The 26,083-nt window shown below is 37.8% G+C and overlaps 1 protein-coding gene across 4 annotated transcripts in view; it reads left to right on the top strand.

Moving 5' to 3' along the window:
• Positions 1–26,083, top strand: part of ARHGAP10 (Rho GTPase activating protein 10) — a 323,489-nt gene that overhangs the window by 186,926 nt on the left and 110,480 nt on the right. For all 4 annotated transcript variants that reach the window (XM_030312950.1, XM_030312949.1, XM_030312951.1 and 1 more), the window contains 3 exons: positions 3,484–3,558; positions 10,250–10,337; positions 19,337–19,395. In XM_030312950.1, coding sequence (XP_030168810.1) covers positions 3,484–3,558; positions 10,250–10,337; positions 19,337–19,395 — 222 coding nt within the window. The remainder of the gene's footprint in view (positions 1–3,483; positions 3,559–10,249; positions 10,338–19,336; positions 19,396–26,083) is intronic.

Raw genomic sequence — 26,083 nt, 5'->3', positions numbered from 1 at the left:
AATGTATTTATTTGTTGTCTTTTAAATGATATGTGTGTGTTCAGAGATATAAAGTATGTTTCAGTTTTCTTAATTCAGACCTTTTTAAGGATGTTGTAACAAGAAACAAAATCCTATGTGACGTGTGTGTGTGTGTGTGTGTGTGTGTGTGTGTGTGTGTTACATGCTGTTTCTAAGCTGTTTTTATATGAGGTTTATTTGAATTTCATCTTAAAAATGTAGAAACTGTTGAGTAGCATCAATTCCCCCTTGCACCTTTCATTATGCATTAGCAATTAACTCAGCTTCTCTCAGGTTGATGAATTTGAACTTGATCAATTATCTGATAGTAATTACCAGCACAGAGTGATGATTATTGCTGAGGTAACATTCTTATTTCATTTCTCTGTGCATTTCAGGCATGTCTCAAAGATGCACGTTTGCTTGACTGCAGAATATGACTTGCTCTTTTGGCTTCTGGCTTCTGGCACCGAGGTCAAACTATTTTAGGTTTTTTAAATGGAGTAGTATTGAAAAACAGTCCTCTGATATTTTAAACTCTGGACATGGCCTTCTGGCTTCTAGGAGAAGGAAGGAATGAGGCCCAGTCTTTTCTCCCGTAGCAGGCTCAAAATCTGATTTTTGTGTTTCTTGACAGTTTCCTTTCTTTTTTATCAACTCCTGGCAGGGCTGACCTGAATTTGTTTCCCTCTCTTGGAGTCCGTGAGCTTCCCCATCAGGAAGGTGCCTCTCTGCTGCTTTGATTCTTTAGCATTCAAAGCATCTTTAGAACAGATATGTGTAGACTGAAGGGCTAGCCTTTGCTCTTCTGGTTCTTTGAGCTCTGTTGAGATAATTGAGAGACAAGGTGTATGTGTTTGCTTGGATTGCCATAATAAAGTCCCACAAACTGGGTGGCTTATACAACAGAAATGTATTTTCTCAGAATTCTTGGGGCTAGAAATCTGAGGTCCATGTGTCAGTAGGTTGGCTTCTTTGGAGGGCCCCTGTCCTTGGTTTGTGGGTGACTGGCTTCTCTGTGTGTGTGTCCCAACTTCTTTTTTTTTAATGTTTATTTATTTTGAGAGAGAGATTTAAAAAAAATTTTCTTATTTATTCTTGAGAGACAGAGAGCCAGACAGAACATGCATGGGGGAAGGGCAGAGAGACAGGGAGACACAGAATTGGAAGCAGACTCCAGGCTCCCAGCTATCAGCAAAGAGCCTGATGCACGGCTCGATCTCACAGACCACGAGATCATGACCTGAGTTGAAGTTGGACACCTAACCGACTGAGCCACCCAAGCGCCCCAAGGATTGGTTTCTTCTGAGGGCCATGGTTTGTGGGTGACCATCTTCTCCCTGTGTGTCCGGGCTTCTTTTTTTTTTGTAAGTGTTGATTTATTTTGAGAGAGAGAGAGAGCAAGCAAGCAAGCAAGGGAAGGGGGGAGAGAGAGGGAGAGAGAATCCCAAGCTGGCTCTGTGCTGTTAGTGCAAAGCCAGACATGGGGCTCGAACTCACAAACCACAAGATCATGACCTGAACTGAAATCAACACTTGGGTGCTTAACCGACTGAGCCACCCAGGTGCCCCCCCAACTTCTTATACGAACATTAAACATACTGCTTTAGGATCTACCCTAATGACATAATTTCAACTTTATTACCTCCTTTAAAGACCTTATTTCCAAAGACGGTCAAATTCTGAGGGTAGTGAGGGTTAGGACTTCAACATATGGATTTTGGGGGGATGCAAAATGTAGCATATACAAGACAAATGGGACATTTGAGAAGCTTAAAAAATTATTAAGGAGAAATAAGTGAAAGGCAAAATAGAGAAAAGGAAAATGAAGACTTGCTTTTGCAAGGAGTGATAAGAGCTTTTATGTGTGCCATGTGTTACAATTGATAGTACATGTCTTGGTATCGTCTCAGTGTTTTCCCCCCACCAAACACAAAATGCAAGGTGCTGTCCTTGATCTCAGATACATCATCGAGACTCAGGTCTCCCATCTTGCCCATGATCTCAGAGCTCAGGAGTGACTGAGTCTTGACTGGAAGCCAGCCCTTCGGACCCTGTCTGGTCTTTTCATCACCCATGTGAGTAGATGAAAAGAAAGTAAGCTCTCCTAGGCAAATTCCGTGGCTTTTTTTGGTGTTGTTGTGTTTGGGAAACTTTGGGGATTAGAGGCATCATCTTCTTTTCAGCCAGTTCTGTTCTTGTTAGTTTTAACATTGGTTGTGCAGAAAACAAACACCTGCAGCAAGCTGCAACTCTTTTGAGAAGTCATGATTTTTCAAAGTCGTTATTTTATCATGAAAGCTTTCAAACATAAAAAGAGTAGAGAGAGTGGTGCAGTGAACTCCCATATTCTTATGGCTCAGGCTCAACACTTAAGATTTTGGTAAAATTGCTTCATCTATCCCTTCTTTGCTCTTAAAGCAAACCTCAGATAGGTTCCTTTCACTCTTTTCAGTATGTACCTTAAAAAAAATAGAGACATTTTCTGACATACTCTTAATGTCACTCAGAGTTTTCCAATTGCCTCAAAAATGCCCTTTTACAGTTGGTTTATTCAAATCAATATGCTGTGTATATTGCCATGTATTCAATATACTAAATTCTGTTTGACAATATATTTTCTTGCCTTTATTGCTCATCTGTTGTGCCCAGAGATACTTTGTTTCCCCAGCTCTGCAGAGAGAGAATGCTGTGATTTGGCTCATTCTGATGTATACTTTGTAGTAATGTTCCTTGGGAGTTTCAGAGCTCCTTGCTGGACAGTGCATGTAACAGCTCTTAACCAAAAACAAAAACAGTTCTGCCTTAGTTTTGAATGGATTTCCATTGCCTTAAAGAATCATTTAAATAATGATTTTCTTTCTGTGTACTAATCAGCACCATGTTATTTTTAAAAGGCTGAACTTTTCAAGAAAAACAACGTGAAAGTTAGGATGCATCTTTACAAAATGCATTGGTACACATGAGTACTACTTAAGGAACTTATTTCATTAACATTGACTCATTACATTTTGTGCACATGGAACACTGTTTTTATGAGATTATTTTCCAACCATAACTCATGAATACCAAGCTGCTAAAACAAGTTGGTAAACACTTGGTTTTGTCAAACGTTTATTTTTATAGTCAACAGGAATGCTGCTAATGTGAGTTAGCAAAGATTCTGAATACAATTGTTTGCTGACAGCTTTTAAAATATGACTTGTCGGGGCGCCTGGGTGGCGCAGTCGGTTAAGCGTCCGACTTCAGCCAGGTCACGATCTCGCGGTCCGTGAGTTCGAGCCCCGCGTCAGGCTCTGGGCTGATGGCTCAGAGCCTGGAGCCTGTTTCCGATTCTGTGTCTCCCTCTCTCTCTGCCCCTTCCCCGTTCATGCTCTGTCTCTCTCTGTCCCAAAAATAAATAAACGTTGAAAAAAAAAATTTAAAAAAAAAATAAAATATGACTTGTCTTATATTTTGCTAACACTTTGTCTCTTCCAATAGGTATAAATGACCAAGGATTGTACAGAGTTGTGGGGGTGAGTTCAAAGGTCCAGAGACTTCTGAGTATGTTGATGGGTATGCCTCTTTTCTAATCATTTTCCATGCATTGTTTGTTTATGTTCATTGACTTTACAACTTAATATTTCATAGTAACATACAGCACACTTGGGTGCCTCGATGAGTTTTCTCCTGAGCAGAGGTAGTTGATGCTGAGAAGTAGATTAGTGTTTGTCTCAGCACAGATTTCCACTCCCTCTTACCTTGTGTTCCATTTCTTAGTAAATGGGGGGAAAAAGAAAAGAAAAGAATGCAGCTCATGGGTGAATGTCGTCTTGTGCTTGCTTCTCACAGGAAAGTAGCAGCCAGGCCTCTGTGATTTGCATGGCTTCCAAATTGCCTGTCCAGAGTCTTGACAGTACATTTGGTTGGACAAGACCACTGGGACTCACTCATTTTTATGTTGCTTCCAAAACTGTCACTTGACAGCAAGGATCCGATTCTTGGGGACTCATTGGTATTCACAGTGGCTTGTTCGTAGTTTGCACCAGGCTCTTCTCCAGAACCATGCATGCTCCATCTGTGCTGATAACACAGTGTTCTTTGGCATCACAGACTAGAGGAAGCCAGCAAGTGAATTCATTTCATTACCCCAGACATTGCGTGAATGACAAAGCGCTTTTACATGACACGCCGCTGTCGGTTCGGTGCCACCTGTAAGGTGTCCTACCTCTCTCCCTGCCCCAAAGCTGGCTGCCTCTTGAGGAGTGATGATAACTCATCAGGCTTGAGGGCCTGTATGTCAAACCAATCTGTCGTTTTGACCTTGCTAAATATTAATTAACTTGATATCTCACTTTAATTAATCAGTATTAACAATGCCCTCAGGTATGCTGTAGATGCATTTAAAACCTGTCTGCATCTTAAAGCATTGTGGGAAGGACTCGTTTTTAGGAAGCATAAACCAAGATGAATAAAATCAACTGACATGTTACAGATAGGATTGCTTGTTTGGCTGTGTTTGAATTAAGGATTTAATAAGCAATAACCTTTTTTTAGCTATTAACTGCAGGAAAAATTGCCCATCATCAGTTGGAGAGCTGTCTTAGAATACATTCGCTTTCATGAGCTGTTTTCATTTTCTGCCTCTCTGGTTTAACTTGGGTGTGCAATTTTGGCGGTCAGATTTTCCTTTTTACCATTAGTGGTCTCCAAATTAAATAGACTCAGGTTGCCAGTGGTTCAGTAGCAGCTGGAAGAGTTTAATGGGGCTACAGCATCTGCTTTTAGTTAATTTTAAAATTAGAAACACTTCGCTCATTTCCAAGATGGTGTAATAATGATTAGAATTGGAAGGCTGTTGGTATCAGAAGGGGATATTTTGGCTGAAAGGCACACTTTGGCAGTAAATTGGTCCTGAGGATCCCAGCATTATTTTTATTGTCTTCTTGTTCGTGTTCAAGGGAAGTTCAAACAAGGGTGTCTCTGTGGTCACGGGGAAGTGTTAAGCTGTCTCAAAATTTGTTCTTAATCTCATAAAATCCCTCTTGATCTGCATCCCTGAACTAAGGTGGTAGTTTCCTCTGCTCATGGGAAATGTCTCAAGATAATCCCTTACTGGCAAGGTGTTTTAAAATATCTAAACCCTCAAAAATTCATGACCTGGAAAACGGTTTTCACTTTCCATGAGACTCAGAGCAGAGAAGTCTAGGATACAAGCGCGATACAACCTAATTTCAGTTGCTGACAAAGGAAATTTGTTTTCCCAAGAAGCATTTCTTCAGGAAGTTGAAGAATTGATGAGAGGGATGACACTGACTTGATTATTTCCTTGTAAAGGGGGGTTGGGCACTACCACAATAATTATTTTACAATAATTCCTAGTATGAAATTGAAGATTGTCAGTCACAAACTTTGGATTTTTTATTAGGATTAATATTGCTTTCTTGTTACTTTGTTACCAACTCAAACTTTAGGTCTTGACAAAATAGATTTATTCACTGAATCTTAATTTAAAATTCCCTTAAGATACCTTTTTCCTTCTATCCCATTCACTAAGTGTTCAAATAAATAATTTATACCTCTTCCAAAAAAAGGATTTTAAGAGTTCTGTGTAGTTGTGTATACCCTATCCACTGGATATTCTTTCTTTCCATCTTATCTCACCTCCCTATGTTGTTCTAGGGTTCTATATCTTAAAGAGGAAAAAAAAAAACACCGGATGAGTCTGCCAGATTTTTAGCTTTGCTCTTTTAGACCAGTGTCCCCACTCTCCCTGCCCCAGGAGTTCTGATGATTTTGCCCATTTGGTATTAGGCAATTATTTATTCATTTTTTGAGAGAGAGAGAGTGCAGGCAGGGAAGGGGCAGAGAGAGAGGGGGACAGAGGATCTGAAGCGGGTTCTGTGCTGACAGCAACAAACCCGATGTGGAACTCAGGAACCATGATCTGAGCCAAAGTTGGACACTTAATGGACTGAGCCACCCAGGTGCCCCAGTATGAAGCAGTTATTTTTTTAAGTTGCTATTCCTCCAGGTAATTTGTATTTCAGATTTGGATTTTTCAAAGTACAATTTGTTTGTATTGAATTTTTCTTTGTAGAGATGAGAAATAATCCATTTTTTTTATGTCTGAGAAAAAATTCCAAGGCATTTAGTATTTTTGACAAGAACTTCTGTTTACTTGGTTCTTTAGTTCTTGAGAACTAATTATTTACTTGGATGTTTTAATATTACTGTCATTTTTATATAACGTGTGTATTGTTTGTTTGAAATGTTTTGAGTATTTACTCTTGTGTAGAAGTTTGTGATGATTTCTAAAGAAAGGATGAATGCTTAGTATCTTCCATGTTTTCTTCACTTGTTGGTGTGTTTTCACTCTTCATATTTAAGATTAAAATAAAGAAAAATCTTTCTTTCCATTCTTCATCTCTCCCCATCTTCTTCTCCCCCACACCCCTGTTTCCTCCACCCCTTTCTTCTCTCCTCTGCCAAGAAGGAGTACGAATGGCAGTTGACCACAGAAAGTCCTCTAAATAGACATGTCATATCTACTCCTCCAGGTCAGGTCAGGTGATGGGAGTTGTTGTCTTAGTTGTCTTCTATCCTGGGAGCCAGAAGGTAGTGCTCAGCTCCCTTTCCCTGGACCACACTTCTTAAGTTAAAAAAAAAAAAAAAAAAAAAAAAAAAAAAAATATATATATATATATATATAATCACACACACATACATAATATATACATATATATGTATATGTATATATACACACATACATACATACAAAGTCCAACTGAGCAGTTGTCTTCCTCCCCTTTTCAGGTGTTTTTCTTCCCCTTTTGCTCTAACAGAGGGCACACACACATAGACATGTAACTTTGTAAAAGTTTTATGTTTGTTTTTTACGTAGTAACTTTAGAGCACTTGGGGAGGGAAGGGAGAAATACCGGATGAGGTGTGTTTGGGTGAGTCATGGATTTTTAGTAAATGGGGTGAGAATGTAGCAGGTTAATTACAATAGTTATTGGCAGGTTAGAACTCAGATGGGTTAGAGTTGTCAGTGTTCTCCCACTTCACCACTGAAGAATGAAAACATCAGAGCAGGGAGGGGAAATTATAAGAAAATGTGGTGGCAGCGTAAGTGTGTTGGTGAATTTGGTGGTTATTTCTAAATTTAACTTGCAAAATAGGCAGGATTTTATTTTTAGACACAGAACCATAGAAAACAAGATATACAACTAACTTGGAAGTTTTACTTAAAAAAAATCACCTTATTTGTTTGTAAGACAGCTTTTTCATATACATTGGGGAAAACAAAGTAAACTAATATAGGTGAAAATTATGATTTTGGATTTATAATGTATATTCTCAAAATTCATTCAATCAGTGTGCTCCTTCAAGTACTTTAAAGTGGGGCCCAGGTCAATTTTTGGAATATTGCATTTAGGTGCTTTGCATTTAGGTGGGGCTGAAAATTTCCAGTTTCAAAAAAAAAAATACTGGTTACGTAATTATGAAACATTCACTCAAATAAACAGTTAACTGTATCTGTGCTTGTTAGTTTTAACTAGTACATAAAGGTGTTGTCTCTTAGTCAATAAGGGAGCAAAATCCCTTCCTTATTTACAGTAGAATGTATATTCTGATTGAACACTCAAATGCATTTATAAGTTTGAATCCCAAGTAAGTTATTAGCAAATTTACCTGGTCCCAGTGCATCCACTGATTCTAAAGAACTGCTAGGTATGATTGAGTTATTTGAAAACAGTAAAAATTTAATAGGGGATTAGTACCATAGACACTATGTAGTCATTAGCCTCTGATGTGACAGCCACTTTTTATTCCATGAATTCAAAGGGTGGCTTACTTTTCCATAGAAAGGCTATGATTCTCGAAATATAGAATGATAATTTGGTAGAAAGATGAAAATAAAAGATTTCCTTTAGAAGCCTCCTGGATTTTAAAATGCTGATTTGCCAGGAGCGAATTGATTGAAAATGTTATCTGACTTGTACGTTAAAATGAGATTTAAATAATTGATTTAATGAGAGAGAGAATATTCAGTTACTGAAGTAATGGGTTGGCAAAGCCTTTAGAACAGAATTATTTAGTCCCAGTTATAAAGGATTGCACCTTTAATCAGGGTGCTTAATTTGATTCCTTGAATGTATCTGTGGCTTGTCTGACAAGCTTGGTAACAAATGAGTTCTGAATTGTAGGAACTGATCAAAATGTAATCAGTGTCAATTGCCATTGTTGTAGTTTATTGCATGTTGCTGTCAGTTGCTGTAATCAAGAACTGTTGAAGTGCTTTAAAAAGTCTCTAGACTTTTGAGTAATTGACTTCATATGTATGATGTTATGGCTGTGAAATAACCATCACTTCCTGTTTTACTTTGTTTCTGGAAAGTTTGAGAATAGCATAGTTTGAGATAGGTGAGTTGTCACCTATCCTTCCTCATGCCCAAGCCTAAAGTTTTTTAAGTGACATGCCTGACTGAATGCAGTGGTCCCGTTCTGACAGGCTTTTCTTTTTAGTGCCTTTAAAGAGGAAATACTAACAAGATGTTTCCTCCCCTATATAGATAAATACAGTGTAAGAGAGGGAAAAAAAAAGTCTGAAACAACTAGTTTTCTTGGCTCTTAGTTGAAACATCATTCTGGAGTGAGGGAGAAATCAAGTCTTTTCCTGGAATGTCTGATTTTTTCCTTTGGATGATGGGGTGTAGAAAACGAGGCAAGTTTCTACTGATTATTTAATATCTGTCATCATAACCCATTTACTACACTTCCCTTTGAGTAGGAACCACCACTGAATGCTTATACTTTTAGTGACTCGGTTGTGGTAATTGCCTACTCATTTAAACAAGGTACACATTGCTTATTTGCTTTGCTACTCTTTGTAGTTCTGTGAGAGTGTTTACATGATCGCTGTTTTGTAGATGAAAACCCGGAGTTCAGACCGGTGTTCATGTGACTTGGTTTGAGTGGTGTGGCTGCTTAGGGTGGCCGTGAGGATTTAAGCCCAGGTTTGTGAGAACATGCTGCACTCATTCCTCTCTGGTGCCAAGCCGCAGTTGAGTGGAGTAGCCCAGCCTTGTAAGGATCAAGGTGCCACCATATACAGAGTGCTGGCCTTTCCCTTTCTGTTTCCCACCCTCCTTTCCTTTTATTTCAACCAAGACTCATTTCTTCCCTTTTATTTTTATTTATTTTTAATTTTTTTAATATTTTATTTTTGAGAGAGAGAGAGAGTGAGCGAGCGAGCAGGGGAGGAGCAGAGAGAGAGAGAGAGAGCAGGCTCTAGGCTCCCAGCTGTCAGCACAGAGCCTGACACGAGGTTCAAACTCACGAACCTCAAGATCATGACCTGAACAGAAGTTGGACGCTTAACCGATGAGCCACCCAGGCCCCCCTCATTTCTTCTTTTGTAGAATTTACTGTCTCCTTTCCCCTCCCTTGTTTGTTTGTTTGGTTAGCCAGACATCTTTTTCTGTAGAGTTTATTAGCTATTTGAAAGGGCATCTGGAAGAAACACATCATTAACACCCTTTCGGGACAAAGAAAACTAGTTTTAGTTAGAATGAATGTCAGAAGCATTGCACAGAGGCTTCCAATAAATATTTCTTAGATGAATGTATAAATTACGATGTTAATGTCAAAGTTGAGTTTAAATTTATGTATTACCATATTGCTATTTTGGTTGATCGTGCATTAATCTTCAGAAAGATAATCTGTTGAGTCCAGATCTTAGAAGTGTGGGACCAAACTTCCTGTCCTTTCTTCCCACTGACTTGTCATTTTGCCATTAACAGGGCTGCCTGTTTCCCTTGTCATAACACAGCGTGATAACAGTAATGCCACCTGAAACATGGTAAAATGTATAGATACTGTAGATGCTACATGCCCCAAGCCCTGACTGTGGGGTAGTGTCTTTAATAATAGAATAACTACCACCGTGGTGGTCATCACAGCTGTGTATGCTTTGTAGTTGTGAATATTGAAATGTCTACTATGCCTAGGTCTTCCCTCCTTCCAGCCCCATCTTATCCTTTACCTTGATCTTCACTATGGGTTTTCCGAAGTTGCTTACAAATGTCTAATAATAGAACATGGCTTATAATAGAAGAAATTTTGTACGTTTTTATAAGGACTCCCAGAATTAATAATTTGTGGTTTGGCCATTTAAAAATGGAAGCTTTGTGAACCAGTCAAGAAGACCTTTGGATGTCCAAGGTTTTAATTATTGTTTTCTTGCCTGCTTGCTCACCAGATGTAAAAACATGCAATGAGGTGGACCTGGAGAATTCTGTAGATTGGGAAGTGAAGACAATAACAAGTGCCCTGAAACAGTATTTGAGGTAAGCTCCTCTCAGTAACAGGAGGGAGGTGTGGGCTCTTGGGTATCTAACGTGTGGTAGATGCCAACGCTGCCTGGAGATCTCGATCATTGAGTTCAACCTTACAGAACAGGAGGACATTCATGATGGATCTGTGTCTCTGAAAGTGCCATCAGTAGTAGTTGAATGTCTGTTGTTAGGTAAATTGCAAAACAGAATCGGAAAAGACAAAAGTGTGTGAAGTAGATGTCTATTGTAGATGGGAGTTTTGGGAATTAAATGTTATGAAGCAATGAGGAAGAAGGCCATTTATCAATTTTTATCGAACCTTTTATTTATGTTTTAGGCTACAATGAAGAATTTTTTTTGGTTTAAATTTAAACCATTGAGTCTAGGGGTGCCTGGGTGGCTCAAATGGTCAAGCTTCTGACTTGAATTCGGCTCAGGTCACGATTTCACAGTTCCGTGAGGCTGGGTGCCACATCATTCTCTGCTCTTGCTTTCTCTGTCTCTCTCAAAAATAAATAACCTTAAAAAATGATAAACCGTTGCACCTAGAGGCTTATAATGATAACACATAAATACAAAGCTATTTTTAAAGAAGTTTATTTGAAGTTTTAGGATAAACTTAAGTTTTGCATTTATTACAGAAAATATTTAGGACCAGAGTTAGAATAGGGCTCAGCATCTCTATGGGTGATTACCCTTTTTATAAAGAAGAAAGGAACTTAATGATAGAAACCTTGAGGTTAGATGAAGAACAATACAAAGTGAGTGAAAGAATGAAAAAAAATTATGATCGTAATTCTTTTATTTTTTAAAGTTTATTTATTTTGAGAGAGACAGAGCGTGAGTGGGGGAGGGGCAGAGAGAGACTCCTAAGCAAGCGCCATGCTGCTGGCACAGAGTCCAGTGTGGGGCTCAAACTCAGGAAACTGTGAGATCATGACCTGAGCCGAAACCAAGAGTCAGATGCTTAACTGACTAAGCCACCCAGGTGCCCTATGAATGTAATTATTTTATTTTATTTTATTTTATTTTATTTTATTTTATTTTATTTTATTTTATTTTATTTTATTTTATTTTATTTCATTTCATTTTATTTTCATTATTTTATTTATTTTTTTTTTAGTGTTTATATTTGAGAGAGATAGAGACAGTGTGTGAGCAGGGGAGGGAAAGAGGGAGATACAGAATCCGAAGCAGGCTCCAGGCTCTGAGCTGTCAGCACAGAGCCTGATGCGGGGCTCGAACTGAGGAGCTGTGAGATCATGACCTGAGCTGAAGTCAGTTGCCCAACCGACTGAGCCACCCAGGTGCCCCGACCCACGACTGTAATTCTTATGCTGCGGTTCTGTTGGGGATTTTAATAGCAAATGGCTTTGCTCCCCTACCATCGTTTCTTTTTAACCAACATGTAGGATCGTGTTTCAGGTAGATAGTATTTGGGTTTGAATGAGCACATAGAATGAAATGTTACTATATAATTTATATGTCGAGTAGTTCATCTATTTGAAAAATTCCAAGTCTGTGCAACCACAGACAGTTAAGTATACTGAATCCTCATGGCTCCATTATACTGCTTCTGAAGTTACCAACACTCTACCCTTCTTGTTTCTTCAGTCTCCCTACCTGCTACTTTTTTTGGATACTATTTGAAAGATTTTCTAAACCACCCTATTGCTTCCCCCCTAAATATTGAAGTATATACTTAGAAAAAGATAAGGACTTAAAAAAAGAGTGTAGAAAGACAAAAAAAATAGTTACCATACCCAACGAAATTAATACCATCTAATACTCAGTCCATGTTTGAATTTTCACTGATTTTTTTTTTTCAAAAGGTCTTTTTATATTTACTTAAATTCTGACAGGGTTTGAGTAATGTCAACACATTTCATTTGATTGATGTGTTTTAAATCACTTTTAATCTGCATAGTCTCCTTCCTCTGCACAGCTTTCTTCCTCAGCGTTTTCTTGTTTGTTTGCTTATGAACCTGGGTCATTTTTAAATAGAATTTTCTACATCTTAGGGCAGATTGTGTCATGGTGTCATTTAACATGTTTCTCTAGCCATCATATTTCCTGTAAACTAACAGTTAAATCTATAGGCTTTATTAGATCCAGGTTAGGTTTTTATAAAAAACATGATTTATTGCAAGAATACAGTATAGTGGTGGCATATTTTTCCTGTATTATATCAGGAGGCCTGTGTTATCTGGTTGTCCCACTTTTTAATGAAATTAAAATTTATCAGTGGGTTCAGACGTGTATTACCTATTTTTGAGTGTTTTATTTCGACAAGATATCTTTAACCACTGTTTAATTTTTTTCCCTTAAAGTATTAAGTACAGAATTGCACTTAATATCCCTAATTGATAAAGGGATAAAATTAAGGCTAAACCTATGTGCTTATGGCTGTCTTCCTATCTGCCACTGATGGTGACTAACTGGCTTGGATGAGAATTATAGACAAAATTAATCTCCTTAGCTCCCACTTTGGGATTAGAATGTAAGCTTCCTGAGGATAGGCACCGTATGTGTCTTGTTCACTGCAGTGTCCCCAGCATCTAGAGCTGTACCTGTCACTCAGAGACAGTGCTTCCTGACTGGGGAAATTTTGCATCCCCCAGGAGATACTTGGCAATGTCTGGAAATATTCTTGGTAGTCATGATTGCTGGAAAGGGGGTGCTACTGGCATGTAATGGATGGAGGCCAGTGATGGGCTGCTAAACATCCTACAGTGCAGGAGACAACCCACCCTTGCTCCTGTATGTACAAAATAGCAATAGTGCTGAGATTGAGAAAGCATGTAATAGATGGAGAGGGAGAGGGATATAAAAATACGAGTTGCATATGTTAACTTGATGTGCAAAGGATGCTGCCGCTCCAGGAAGGAGCTTTAAACCCATTTTACTGTTTGGTAAAATCGTGGCTACTAGAGTTAAAGGGATTAACCAAGGTGACTCAGTTATTGGTGTGGAAACTAAGGGCAAAAATCCAGTTCTTTTGTAATAAATTGCATGTTTTTTTCTCCCTGTTCCACACCAGTTCTTTTTTTTCCTTGTGGGATAAGTAGTTTAATAAACTTAGAGGATCTTTTTATTGAGTACCGTAAGTAAAATTTCTTTTTGGTTCTTGATACTTACTTAAGCTAGTCCCTTATCGCTCTTGGTCTTGTGTTGCTTTTTCTGCCTTTTTCTCTCTTTGCGTTGCTTTATCCTTTTGAATTCTGCTTTTAAGCAAACATTGCCTAGAGAACAACATTATGAGATGCTATTATTATATAACTTCACTCCTAACAATATACACAGTCTGCCTGAATGTGATAAAGTGATTATCATAAAATGGCAGATGCCTTGGGAGATTTTGAAACTTAGGTTGCTGTTCTTTCCCCTGTGTTATTTTTAGCAACTAAAAATGCAGTAATTAGGATTTAAGTAATACTTTTTCTGGTGGTGCACCAAATGGGAGAAAACAGAGTTTGTATTTTGGCTATCTGCTTATGGCCTGAGCATGTGCATTTCTTTCAGTACAAGAGGTAATACAGCGTGATGGTCAAGAGCATGGTTGGAGCCAGCCTGCGTGGGTTGGAATCCCAGCTTTGTCACTGAAGGCGCCATAGCACAAGTCGAATATAGCTTTTCTCACCACAAAAGCTATTGCTCTTGAATTCTTCTCTACGCAAATAACCCAGCCATCATATTGGATGGGAGGCTGGAGGTGGAAGAAGGGAAATAGCCAAACCCCTCAAACCCTAGGAGAGAGATAAAGATGTGCAGCACATACGTGTATGGCATCTCCCTTTTTCTTGTATTGACTTGAGGCAAAAATTCTTTACTTGAGTGTTTTAGAGGGCTGAATACCAGCTCTCTGATTGAGTGCCTATCTTTTCAGACCATAATTTAGATTTTCAGCCACGTGTTCATTACAATGGGTTCCCATTGTGAGGGGACAGAGGAGCTATTTTGTGAGATTTTTAGTAAACTGATTTTACCTAGAGGGAACTTTTAAAGCCTGGAAACTAGAATGGAAGTTTTGGGGAAGAAAATGCCTGCTTAAATAAATATTATGATTTATGTTCTTAGATCCCAAGGGGTGGCAAAGAGAGGTAGCTCAAAACATGTTGGATGGCAAGTTGAGAGATACAGTGACTCAGTATAATACATTTTGTGTGGGGAACGTGTCATTTTTATTACTGCTTCCCGAACTTCAACAATATTTAATACTTACTATTTATGCTGTATTGACTAGCAGACATATGGCAATGGTAGAAGTAGCTCGTCGAAGATACCTAGGTACAAGTTCATTTTTATTGGAAAAGCAATGCTGTCCGTGCTTTTCCAAATGTTCTCTCCCCCCTCCCCCATTTTCTTCCCAGTACCATTTAGCTTTCCTTCTGTGCCAAGCCGTCATTTTCCTTCCTTGCCATTTTTTACTTGTTCGTATTTTGAAACAAAAAAACCTAAAGGTTTACTTCTTTTTATTGAGGCTGTGGTATAATTGCTTTTATTTTTCTTCTTTAAATGAGAGCGTAGGAGATGAAGGGGAGGGAGAGGGGAAATAAGAAACAGCTTTTCCTCACTAGGGCTTTAAGTTTTAGTTAATGTGCCTACAGTTGTTATGTGTGTGTGTGCATATGTTTACTAAGTGGTATGTAGGGAATATAACCTGTAAATATGTTTTTGCACCTGTTTTGTTTGCTTTATAAACCACTTTATTCAAGTGAAGTTGACATATAATAAACAGAACATTTTTATAGTGTACCTTTTGATAAGTTTGACATGTGTTTATGCCTGTAAAGCAGTCAAGAAAATCAGGATAGTGATCCTAACCACTAGCCCCCAAAGTTTCCTCATGCACCTTTGGAATCTATCTCTCCCACCTTTCCCTTTCACTCCCTCATTCCTAGGTTACCACTGCCCTGCTTTCTTTCACTGTACATTATTAATTGGCTTTTTTTATAATTTCATATAAATGGAATAAAAATACATCTTTAAAAAAAATCTGGGTTCTTTTATTCAGCATAATTAGAGATTCATTTGTGTTGTGGCAAGTCCAGTAGTTGATTCCTTCTTGTTGCTAGTGTTCCATTGTATGGATACACCGCAGATTATTATGGTTCATTCCCTTGCTGATGAATATTTGGGTTGTTTGTAGCTTCTGGCTATTACAAATAAAGCTACCAAAAACATTTCTTTTTTTTTTTTTTTAATTTTTTTTTCAACGTTTATTTATTTTTGGGACAGAGAGAGACAGAGCATGGACGGGGGAGGGGCAGAGAGAGAGGGAGACACAGAATCGGAAACAGGCTCCAGGCTCTGAGCCATCAGCCCAGAGCCTGACGCGGGGCTCGAACTCGCGGACCGCGAGATCGTGACCTGGCTGAAGTCGGACGCTCAACCGACTGCGCCACCCAGGCGCCCCCAAAAACATTTCTGTATAAATCTTTGAGCAGACTTATATTTCTCTTGGTTCAAGCCTAGGAGTGGGATGTCTATCTAGATTGTATGTTGGATATATGTTTAACAGTTTGGGAAACTGACGAACTGTGTTTTTCCAGAGTGGTTGTATAAGAGTTCCATTTCCTTTACACCCTTGCTAACTCTTGATATGGTCAGTCTTCTTCATTTTAGCCATTGTAATAGCTGTATAGTGGTAGCTCATGTACTTTTTTTAAATGTTTGTTTATTTTCAGAGAGAGAGAGGGAACATGAGTGGGGGAGGGGCAGAGAGAGAATTCCAAGCAGTCTCCGCACTATCAGTGCTGAGCCTGATGCAGAGCTCATGTCAGGAACCATGAGATCGTGACCTCAGCCGAAATCAAGAGTCAGATGCTTAACTGACTGAGCCACCCAGGCACCCCTCTCATGTACTTTTGTTTTTCATTTCCATTATGACTGATAATGTCAAGCTTTTCTACGTGTGTATTTGCATTCTCTGTATCTTCTTGGGTGAAGTGTCTGTGTCTTTCATGCAATAAAAAAAAATGGAGTTATTTGTTCATTTGCTCTGTTTTGATAATTTTTTAATGTATTTTGGATATAAGTCCTTTCTCAGATACGTGTTTTGCAAATGTTTCTTCAGTCAGTGGCTTGTCTTTTCATTCTCTTAATAGTGTGTTCCAAAGGGCAGTCAATTTTAATGTGGTGCAGTTTATCAGTTTTTCTTTGTATGAACTGTACTTTTGGTGATGTGTCAAGAAATCTTTGCCTAATCCAAAGTCACCAAGGTTTTCTTTTCTATTTTCTTCTAGAAGTTTCATAGTTTTAGGTTTTACACTTAGATTTGTGATTTTTTGAGTTAATTTTTATGTAAGATACGATATATGGATCCAAGTTCACTTTTGAATATGAATGCCCAGTTATTCTAATACCATTTGTGGGAAAAGCGCTCTTTTTTCCCCTGAATTATCTATTTAGATGATCATACAGTTTTGTTTTTTTTTTATTTTAGTTTGCTAGTGTGGCAAATTGCATTGAGTTTTGTTTTAATATTAAGGCAGTATTGCATTTGTGCCGTAAACCCAACTTGGTCATGATGTATTATCCTTTTATGTATCTTGTTGAATTTGAACTTTGCTGATTCTATTTAGAATAGTTGCATCTATATTCATAAGTATTAAGGTCTGTTGCTTTCTTGTAATGTCTCTAATTTTGGTACTAGGGTGGGGACATGAAAGAATGAGTAGGAAAGTATTCCTTCTTACATTTTCTGGAATTTGCATAGAATTTGCATAGGATTGGTGGTATTACTTTGGTAGAATTCACCAGTGAAGTCATCTGGGCCTGGGGTTTTCTTATTGGCAAGATTTTTAACTACAAATTCAGTTTCTTCAGTAGATGTGTTACCTGATTCTTCTGGAGTGAGCTTTGGTAGTTTGTGTCTCTCAAGATATTTATTCTTTCATCTAAATTACTGAATTTGTGGGCATAAAATTGTTCATGCTATTCCCTTATTTTCTTTTAAATATCTTTAGAGCCTACAGTGGTTTTACAATTATCTCTACCATTCTATCATTCCTGACATTAGTAATTTGTGTTTTCTCCTTTATTTCCTAATTACTCTGCCTAGATTTATTATTTTCATTGATTACCTCAAAGAACTGCTTTTGGATTCATGTATGTTTTCTATTTTTCTTGTTATCTTTTTGTTGATTTCTGCTCTGATCTTTATATTTTTTCTGTTCTTTTGCTTATTTGGGGTTTAATTTACTCTTTTGTTTTTTTGTTTTGTTTTGTTTTCTAGCTCTCTAAGATGGAAAGTGAAGTCATTGGTTTAAGATCTTTCTGTTTATATAGGTGTTGAATGATATAAATTGACCCCTAAATACTGCTTTACTAATAACGTCCCTTAAATTCTGATGTTATATTTTCATTTTGCTCAAAATACTTTCTAGTTTCCCTATCTTTTGGGTTTTCCAGATATCTTTCTGTTACTGGTTTTTAATTCATTTTTTATTGTAATCAGAGAAATAGCTAGTGTAAATTGAACCTTTTAAATTTACCAAGAAAGATTTGTTTGATGGCCTAAAATATGGTTTATCTTGATAAATGTTCCATGTGTGCTGGGAAAGAATGTGTTTACTGCTGCTTTTGGATGGACTAGCACTTAGGTGAAGGACATATCAATTGGATAAAATTGGTTGATAGGATACAGAAGATGTGAATAAAGCTAACTGATTTTTTTTGGTCTACTTGTCTTATCACTTATTAAAACAGAGAGGTATTTAAATCTCTTGCCATAGTTGTGGATTTGTCTGTTTCTCCTAATAGTTCAGTTTTTGCTTCATGTATTTGGAAGCTCCTGTTATTAGATTTGTTAACATTTAGGATTGTTGTCTTGTTAATTGTCCTTTTTATAAGTATGAAAGGAACTCCTTTATCCCTACATTTTTCTTATCTTTTGTCAATGTCTTAAATTTGTGTGTGTGTGTGTGTGTCTTTGATTTTTTTTTTTCTTGAGTATTTGAAGAGGAATTTCCGGGTTATACGATTTAAACATTTTAAAGATTTTTAATATCTTGCCAGATTGCCCTCCAGAAAGACTGTGCAGATTGATACTTGTCTTAGTGTTCTTTTTTTTTTTTTTTTTTAAATTTTTTTTTTTCCAACGTTTATTTATTTTTGGGACAGAGAGAGACAGAGCATGAGCGGGGGAGGGGCAGAGAGAGAGGGAGACACAGAATCGGAAACAGGCTCCAGGCTCTGAGCCGTCAGCCCAGAGCCCGACGCGGGGCTCGAACTCACGGACCGCGAGATTGTGACCTGGCTGAAGTTGGACGCTTAACCGACTGCGCCACCCAGGCGCCCCCTTGTCTTAGTGTTCTTGAAGTGTTTTTATAGAGTACAGAAATCTGGTCTTCTAAAATTTAAGATAATGTATAAAAGTTGAGTGAACTGTAGCATTCTGTTGACCACAGGATAAAATATACTACCATTTGTGTAATCTGCTTGGTAGAAAATTAAAATTATATGTGTAATTTTCAAGTTGTCATATATTTTACATCATATCTTTTATTGTTTCATATGCATAAGCCAAAAGTGGATATCATGTTTCTATACTAGAGATATGTAAGAGGAGAGGTTATGATATTTGTTTAAACTTTTTAACATATTTTGTAACGTCTTCAGTTAATATTCTAGAGATGATTTTCAGAATTTTATGCTTACATTTGGTTGCATTGAATGTTTGTCTCTAAATAAGCTAATATGTGGAAGCAAGTTTTATGTAAAAAATCAGATATTTATAAAGGTACTTTCCAAGATTAAATATGAAATACTATGTGCTTAGATCTGATAGGGATTTGTGGCTGCTTAAGCTTTGGTAGTACCTAACGCAAATAGTGCTTTATAAGGTAATCCATTGGATTTATGTATCTTTTTGATATGTAAAAATGTTTCCTAGGGAAGTTTTACACAGTAAATGATAAATGCATATCATACTTATAACCTTTTATAAAAAATGAGCACAAAGAGTATAGTGACCTGTTTGGTAATTCTGAGCTGTCCTTTTCATACAGGAGTCTTCCAGAGCCTCTTATGACCTATGAGTTACACGGAGATTTCATTGTTCCAGCCAGTAAGTATGATGTAGAGGTGCAGAGACAGTTGGATGGTTGACAGTGTGTTTAAACTAAAATTTCCATGTGAAAAATCTAACTTCGTGTTCTTGTAATCTGTGTTAAAAATAGAAATCACTTCAGAAGATGTTTGGTTTGTTCTTTTAGAGGGTGAAAAAGAGGGACAAGTAATATATCCATTCATTCATTCACATTTATTTATTGCCTACTGTGTGCTAGTCACCGGTAGATACTGGGTACATGGAACCGTGAAAGGATTTCTGCCCTCAGGAGTCAATTCTCTAGCAAGTATTTGGGCACACGCACCTCCCACTGTCCCATAAAACATATAGTAATGGCATGAACAAAGCGTTATGGGAACACACAAGTATTTAACTTGCAGAAGGTTGGGGAAGATTAGCAGATTTGGAGAGATTAGCAGGTTGGAAATGGCTTCATATAGAAAGATATTTAGATGGAAATTACAGGCAGAAGGAGTATTATGAGATAATGCCAGAAGCCCACACAGTATCTGATAGAGAGTGAATTATATGTGATAAAATGTTAAATAAAAAAGGCCTATAGTCGGTAGAATTTTAATTTGTGATTAAATTTTTTGTGAGTCATAATCATTTGAAGCTGTCTTGTTTTCTCTCTATTATTCATACACTTCAGTTTTTGTGTTTGACACGTGGTGTTTAATCATCAAAGTCTTCTGAAATACATTGGTGCTAGGTATTTAATAGTTAAGGAGATGAAGGTTGAGACACGTTAAGTAACTTGCCAGATTATAGGGATCTTTATTTAAAATTCAAAACCCAAGCTCCACTGGCTAAAACCTGCAGTATTGGTTTTCACAGGTGCACCGACAGTAGCTATAATCGTATTTTCATTTCCTCCCCCCCCCCCCCCCCCCCCCCTTGAATGTATTCCATAGTTTAATCTGTTGAAAAATTCAGAGTAATCCCTTTGGGTCCTATGTTACTGCTGCCCGAACATTGCTTTAAATGTTATCTTCTTGTGAGGTCTTTGGTCCAGCCAGTGTAAAGGTTCCTAGTGTGTTACAGAAGGAAGCAATGTGTAGGCCCAGCTAGACTGTACATATAAAATAGGCCTTCGGAAAAGGCAAAAATGTGGTTCTACTCACTTTTGTTTTCACGTGGGAGAGGATTTTTTTTTTTTTTTTAAGAGAATTTGTATGATCAAGGAAGTGGGGGAAAATTTTCTTGGCAAAAACTCAAGCAAAGACTTAGTTGTTTTGATTTCTTCCCTGTGGCATTTTTGGCAAACTGGGGAAAGAGAAATTAAACTCTAGTTGGAGGACAATTGTTTCATGTTGTTCGCCTTAGAGACTGGAAAAAGCAGAAGAGTGCCAGTTTTAATCTAGACTCCTTTGAGAATTGGAGAAAGATAAAGTGATTATGGAAAAAGGTTTTAAATTACCACAAGTTAGTGTCATTATGATTATCACGCCTTATAATTGAAGCCAGTGTGTTTGAAATTCTAATGTCAATGTTGTTTGCCAGATGAAGTCTTCCTAAGAGGTGAGGACTTAGGAGTGGTAATGAAGTCTATGGTGGTAGGAAATGAGTTTAAGGAGTTTGTCGAGACTGTGCTTGAACAATGTGGTAGAAGAGATTGCATAAATATAAACTATATCGTCCCCTACTAGACCTGTACTTTGTGTTTTGCCTCCTGACTTTCTGGGGATGCTGTAAAAGAGTCTTGACAATGATTTGAGTAACAGGCCTGTTTCAAAGAAATACTGTAGCTGCTGTAATTATTGGCATGTATTTTCACCCAAGTGGAATTGCAGGTGGAACGGGACCTGTAGTTACCTTATTTAATGAGAAAAAGTACATGTGTTCAATGGGTGTATCCAACATTCCCAGTGTAGACTTTGTTATTTGAATCTCTGTGGGTGCCCCTCTCTCTACTCACAGTGCCTCATTTAGGAAGGAGCGTGCGAGCAAATTCTCTAATCTTCCTCACATCTACTTTCAAGTATTGCATGAAACCGTTACAGAAGTCAGGTGGACAAAATTAGTCTCCTCTTCTGAATATTGTTGGGAAATGGGGATTGCGGTCAAGTTATCATTTTCTATTGACAACGGCAGAGATTACCTTGATGTGCGAAAGTGTCTGTTAGCAGAGCTGACTGCTAAAATTACCAAGCATTGCCAGTCTTTGTTACCGCCTCTCACACCAGCACAGAAACTAATTTTTGATTCCTTCCAGTCATGTGCGGTGGTTTCCATCTGTTCTGTGCTATTGAGATGGTCTCTTCTGCCCTCCCTGCTGAGAATTCTGAAGGTTTCTCCTCGGTCCCTTTATTTTCTCCCTCTCGGTTTTTTGTTTTTTTTTTTTTCCTGTAGACTTCTGTTCAGAACCCATGGGTTAATTTCTGGAGTGCATGATACAAATAGGAATTTCATTTGATTTTTGTCACCACAAAAGACAAACAGTTTTTGTTCTTCATTCTTAAAAAAATACTGACTGTTCAGTGTTGGATGCCTTAGGAAATTAATTTTTCTTGTTCTTTTTTCTTTTTTTCTTTTTTAGAGACAATTGAGAGTTAACTAAACCCTCTCAGCTGAGAGAATTAACTGAAATTGCTGAAAGGAACTAGAGTTTATCGGTCTAGGGAAACCACTCCTTTGTTTCGCTTTTGCTTATGCACGCAATACTTCACTTCTGACACTTCTGGTCACCAACTGTGTGGGATATTTTCCCCATGCCAACGAGTTCTGTGATATCAGCTGAGCATCCTACAATTCAGTTCAGATTCTGTCTACTTGGAGGTAGTGTCAGATCCCCCAGGGTCAGGGCTCAGTCCCACAAGACTGCCCCACTTCAGACACCAGTCACAACTCCTGGGTTTTCCACGGGACTTCTGACTGACTAGAAATCAGTTTCACAACCTCCACCTTTGGTATGATAATTTCTTAGAATGGCTCACAGAACTCAGGGAAACACAAACTTATATTTTCCAGCTTATTATATAATGAAAGATATGCTAGAGGATATGATGAAAAGCCAGGTGAAGAGATACATAGGATGAGATCCAGAAGTGTCCTGAGTGCAGAGACTTCTGTCCCTGAGAAGTTGGGGTGCTCCACCCTCTGGGCATGTACATGTGTTCACCCATTCTGAAGCTCTCCAGACTCTACTGTTTTTATGGAGGCATCATCATGTAGGTATGATGGATTGTGAACTCCACTTCCAGCCTCTTGTCCCTCTCTGGAGAATGGGAGGTGGGGCTGAACATTCTGAGCTTCATGTTATAGCTTGGTCTTTCTGATTACCAGCCCCCATCTAGGAACCCACCAAAAGTCACCTCATTAGAACAAAAGATGATCATAGCACCCAGGAAATTCCAAGGGACATAGGAGCTCAGTGTCAAATATTCCTATCACTTAAGAAATTATGGGGGTTATAGGAATTTTGTGGCAGGAACTAGCATCAAAGACTAAATATTAGAAGATTCTCTGAGCACTCGTATTTACAAGGCTTTCAGAAGCTCTATGTCAAGAATCAGAGAGACTAATATATATACTTCTTATTACTTCACAACATCTATCTTGTGAGAAAATGTAATAAGCTTTTAGTATAGAAATTCGTAAGATGAAAACACAATTTACTTGGTCTGTGCAGGAATGCAAAAGATGTGCCCACCTGGGGAAGGCTGGGGTGTCTACCGGAAGGTGTTAACTCTATGGCATTTCTTACCTCTGAGAAGGTTGCAGTCCATGGTCTATGTGTTAGTCTTCCAGGCTCAGAGTCCTTGCTATATCATATTGATAAAAATTGGACCCATTCTTGATTGGACTCATGTTAAGCTTAGTTTGAGAATGACAGCTGTAGCTTGGATGCCTAATATGGCATCACACAAAAATATTTACCCCCGAACAAGAACACTTGTCTTGCTATGTTCTATATGTTTTCTTTCTGTAGTCAGATTACTTGGGAAGCACAATCATAATCACAAAGTTCTTAAGTCATTTATGATGAAAAATACAACTATTACGGGATCCAGGACACTGGTATTTGCCTAACTGGAATGTTCTATTCTTGTTGATAAACTTGCATAGGAAGCAGGAAAATCATGTGGTCTTGGTTGGGAAAGACTTGAAACCTGGACATTAAAGGAACTGAATGCCTAATGATATTCAGCTATTTTAGCCTGATATATTCATTTCTCAGTGGATAGGGTCTCCCACAGAAGAATTGGAATACTTGATGTCTGTTGAGTGAGGCACCTGGGGAAGTGTTTGCATATTTACTGCTAATGTTTTCCTAAAATTACAGTACTGTTGACTTATGACATTTAAATATTGAAATAATTTAACATTTATCTGCCTGGGTAGCTTTGATAAGCTCCAGTAAGCTGTGATCCTGTCTTTTTCAGTCTCTTTTGTTGGCACAGCATCCTAAGCACATAGACCTTAAGTGTTGTGGATGCTGATTTCTAGCTCCACAATTGTAAAAAATGCTTTTGCTATTACAGTAAACTAATTTCCTGGCATATGTTAGGAATTTGGTATTATGATTAATTCAGTATTCTAGATTTTTAAAATGGTATGCTTTTCATTATATACTTTATATAAGTTAAAACATAATGAAATGCATAGAGCATAAACAACTGAAGATAATTTATCTAATTATATAATTTATCATTTAGAAAGCTTTTCTTGAGTACCTTAGTTATTATTAGGTTGTAGCCACTTGGAAATGAAATGCCTATTTAGTAGAGATTTCTGATTAATGTCAAAATGAAGCAATGTTTTGAGAAAAAAGTAATTTTACTTTAAAAGCCTTACTTCCAAATATTCTTCTTTTTGAAAGAGGGAAAAAAAGCATACTTGAAAAAAGTGTGTGTGATTTCAAATTAGATGGATGTGGGAGGGGCACTCAAAGAAGGAAGTGGAAGGCTCTAACTCTAATTTCAAAACCAATTCTACTATTTTTAGAAATGAAGAACCTTTTCCTGAGAGGGTGGGAAATGATTTCTGTAGCTTGTGTTTCTGAATAAGTAGTAAATCCCCAAATATTAAAATTAGATTTTCTTTGGGAAAAAAAGATTATTAATGACGCGATAGACAACATGAGTTAGAAGTAGCTTTTTTAGTGCGAAGTTTTAGAAAATTTTCAGTTTTGAATGTATAAAATTTTTACTGTTGGCGGTTATCCTTTCATTCCTTTGGAATATTTTTACTATTTTTCAGAGTCCCAACTTTAATTTTTTCCCCATTCATTCATTCATTCATTCATTCATAGCTTATTTATTTTGTGAGAGAGGCAGAGAAAGAGGGAGAGAGAGAATCCCAAGTAGGCTCTGTGCTGTCAGCGCAGAACCCAGTGTGGGGCTTGAATCCATGAACCATGAGATCATGACCTGACTGGCAATCAAGAGTCTGATGCTATGGGGCGCCTGGGTGGCGCAGTCGGTTAAGCATCTGACTTCAGCCAGGTCACGATCTCGCGGTCCGTGAGTTCGAGCCCCACGTCGGGCTCTGGGCTGATGGCTCAGAGCCTGGAGCCTGTTTCCGATTCTGTGTCTCCCTCTCTCTCTGCCTCTCCCCCCGTTCATGCTCTGTCTCTCTCTGTCCCAAAAATAAATAAAAAACGTTGAAAAAAAAAAAGTCTGATGCTTAACCAACTGAGCTACCCAGGTGCCCCAGGAAAATGTTATTTTTTAAAAATTCATTTCATCTTTCTCCAGCTTTGATTTGATAAGGTATTACCTTGGTTTTAAGTCTAGATAAGAAACTTGATTGTAATTAATCACCTAATTTGTGGGGTTTTTTTTGAAGTATAGTTAGCACGCAATGTGATGTGAGTTTCAATTATATAACATAGTAATTCAGCAAGTCTCTTCATTATGCTATATTCATCACAAATGGAGCTACCATCTGTCATCATGCAGTGTTATTACAATACCATTGACTGTTTCTCCTATGCTGTGCCTTTCATCCCTGTGATCTATTCATTCCATAACCGGAAGCCTGTACTTCCCACTTCCCTTCACCCATTTTGCGCATCTCCCACCCCACCCCCTCACCCTCTGGAAACCACCTGTTTGTTCTCTTTGTTTATGAGTCTGTTTCTGCATCTTTTGTTTGTTCATTTGTTTTTGTTTTTTAGATTATACACTTAAGTGAAATCATATGGTATTTGTTTTACTCTGATTTGTTCACCCCTCTAGGTCCATCCATGTTGTTGCACATTACATGAGCTCATCCTTTTTCAAGACTGAGTGATACTCCTTACCCAAGTCTTTAGATAGTTATACTTTTGTTTTCAGTGAAACTTAGTCTGTATCTAAGAGTTTTTATTATGTAATATGATTTGATTATTTTCTACTTTATCAGGTGCCTTTTCATTTCATAGCCTTTTGCTTCTTTTGTCTTTAGCAATAACTGTGTCCTGTGCTGTGAAATCTCATTCCTCACTCTAAAATATTACTGTTGGAAGTATAAACTGGCACAGGCTTACCTTTACGATCACTGGAAGCAACTCCTGTGTTCATAGAATTTGATGGTGTTGTGTTCCTTTTAATGACATGGAGAGATGTCCATGGTATTTTAAATGAAATAGGCTGTTTGCACGTTTTGTTACAAAAACAAAATTATGAAAGGTATAAACCTAAGATTTGTCAGCCTAAGTTGGGAAGGATGACATTTATTATGAGTAGCTTAATATAAGTGA

Source organism: Lynx canadensis, chromosome B1 (genome assembly GCF_007474595.2).
Source record: "Lynx canadensis isolate LIC74 chromosome B1, mLynCan4.pri.v2, whole genome shotgun sequence".
NCBI classification, from domain to species: Eukaryota; Metazoa; Chordata; class Mammalia; order Carnivora; family Felidae; genus Lynx; species Lynx canadensis.
The sequence above is the reverse complement of the archived record's forward strand: the minus strand, read 5'-3'. Positions and strand labels throughout refer to the sequence as shown.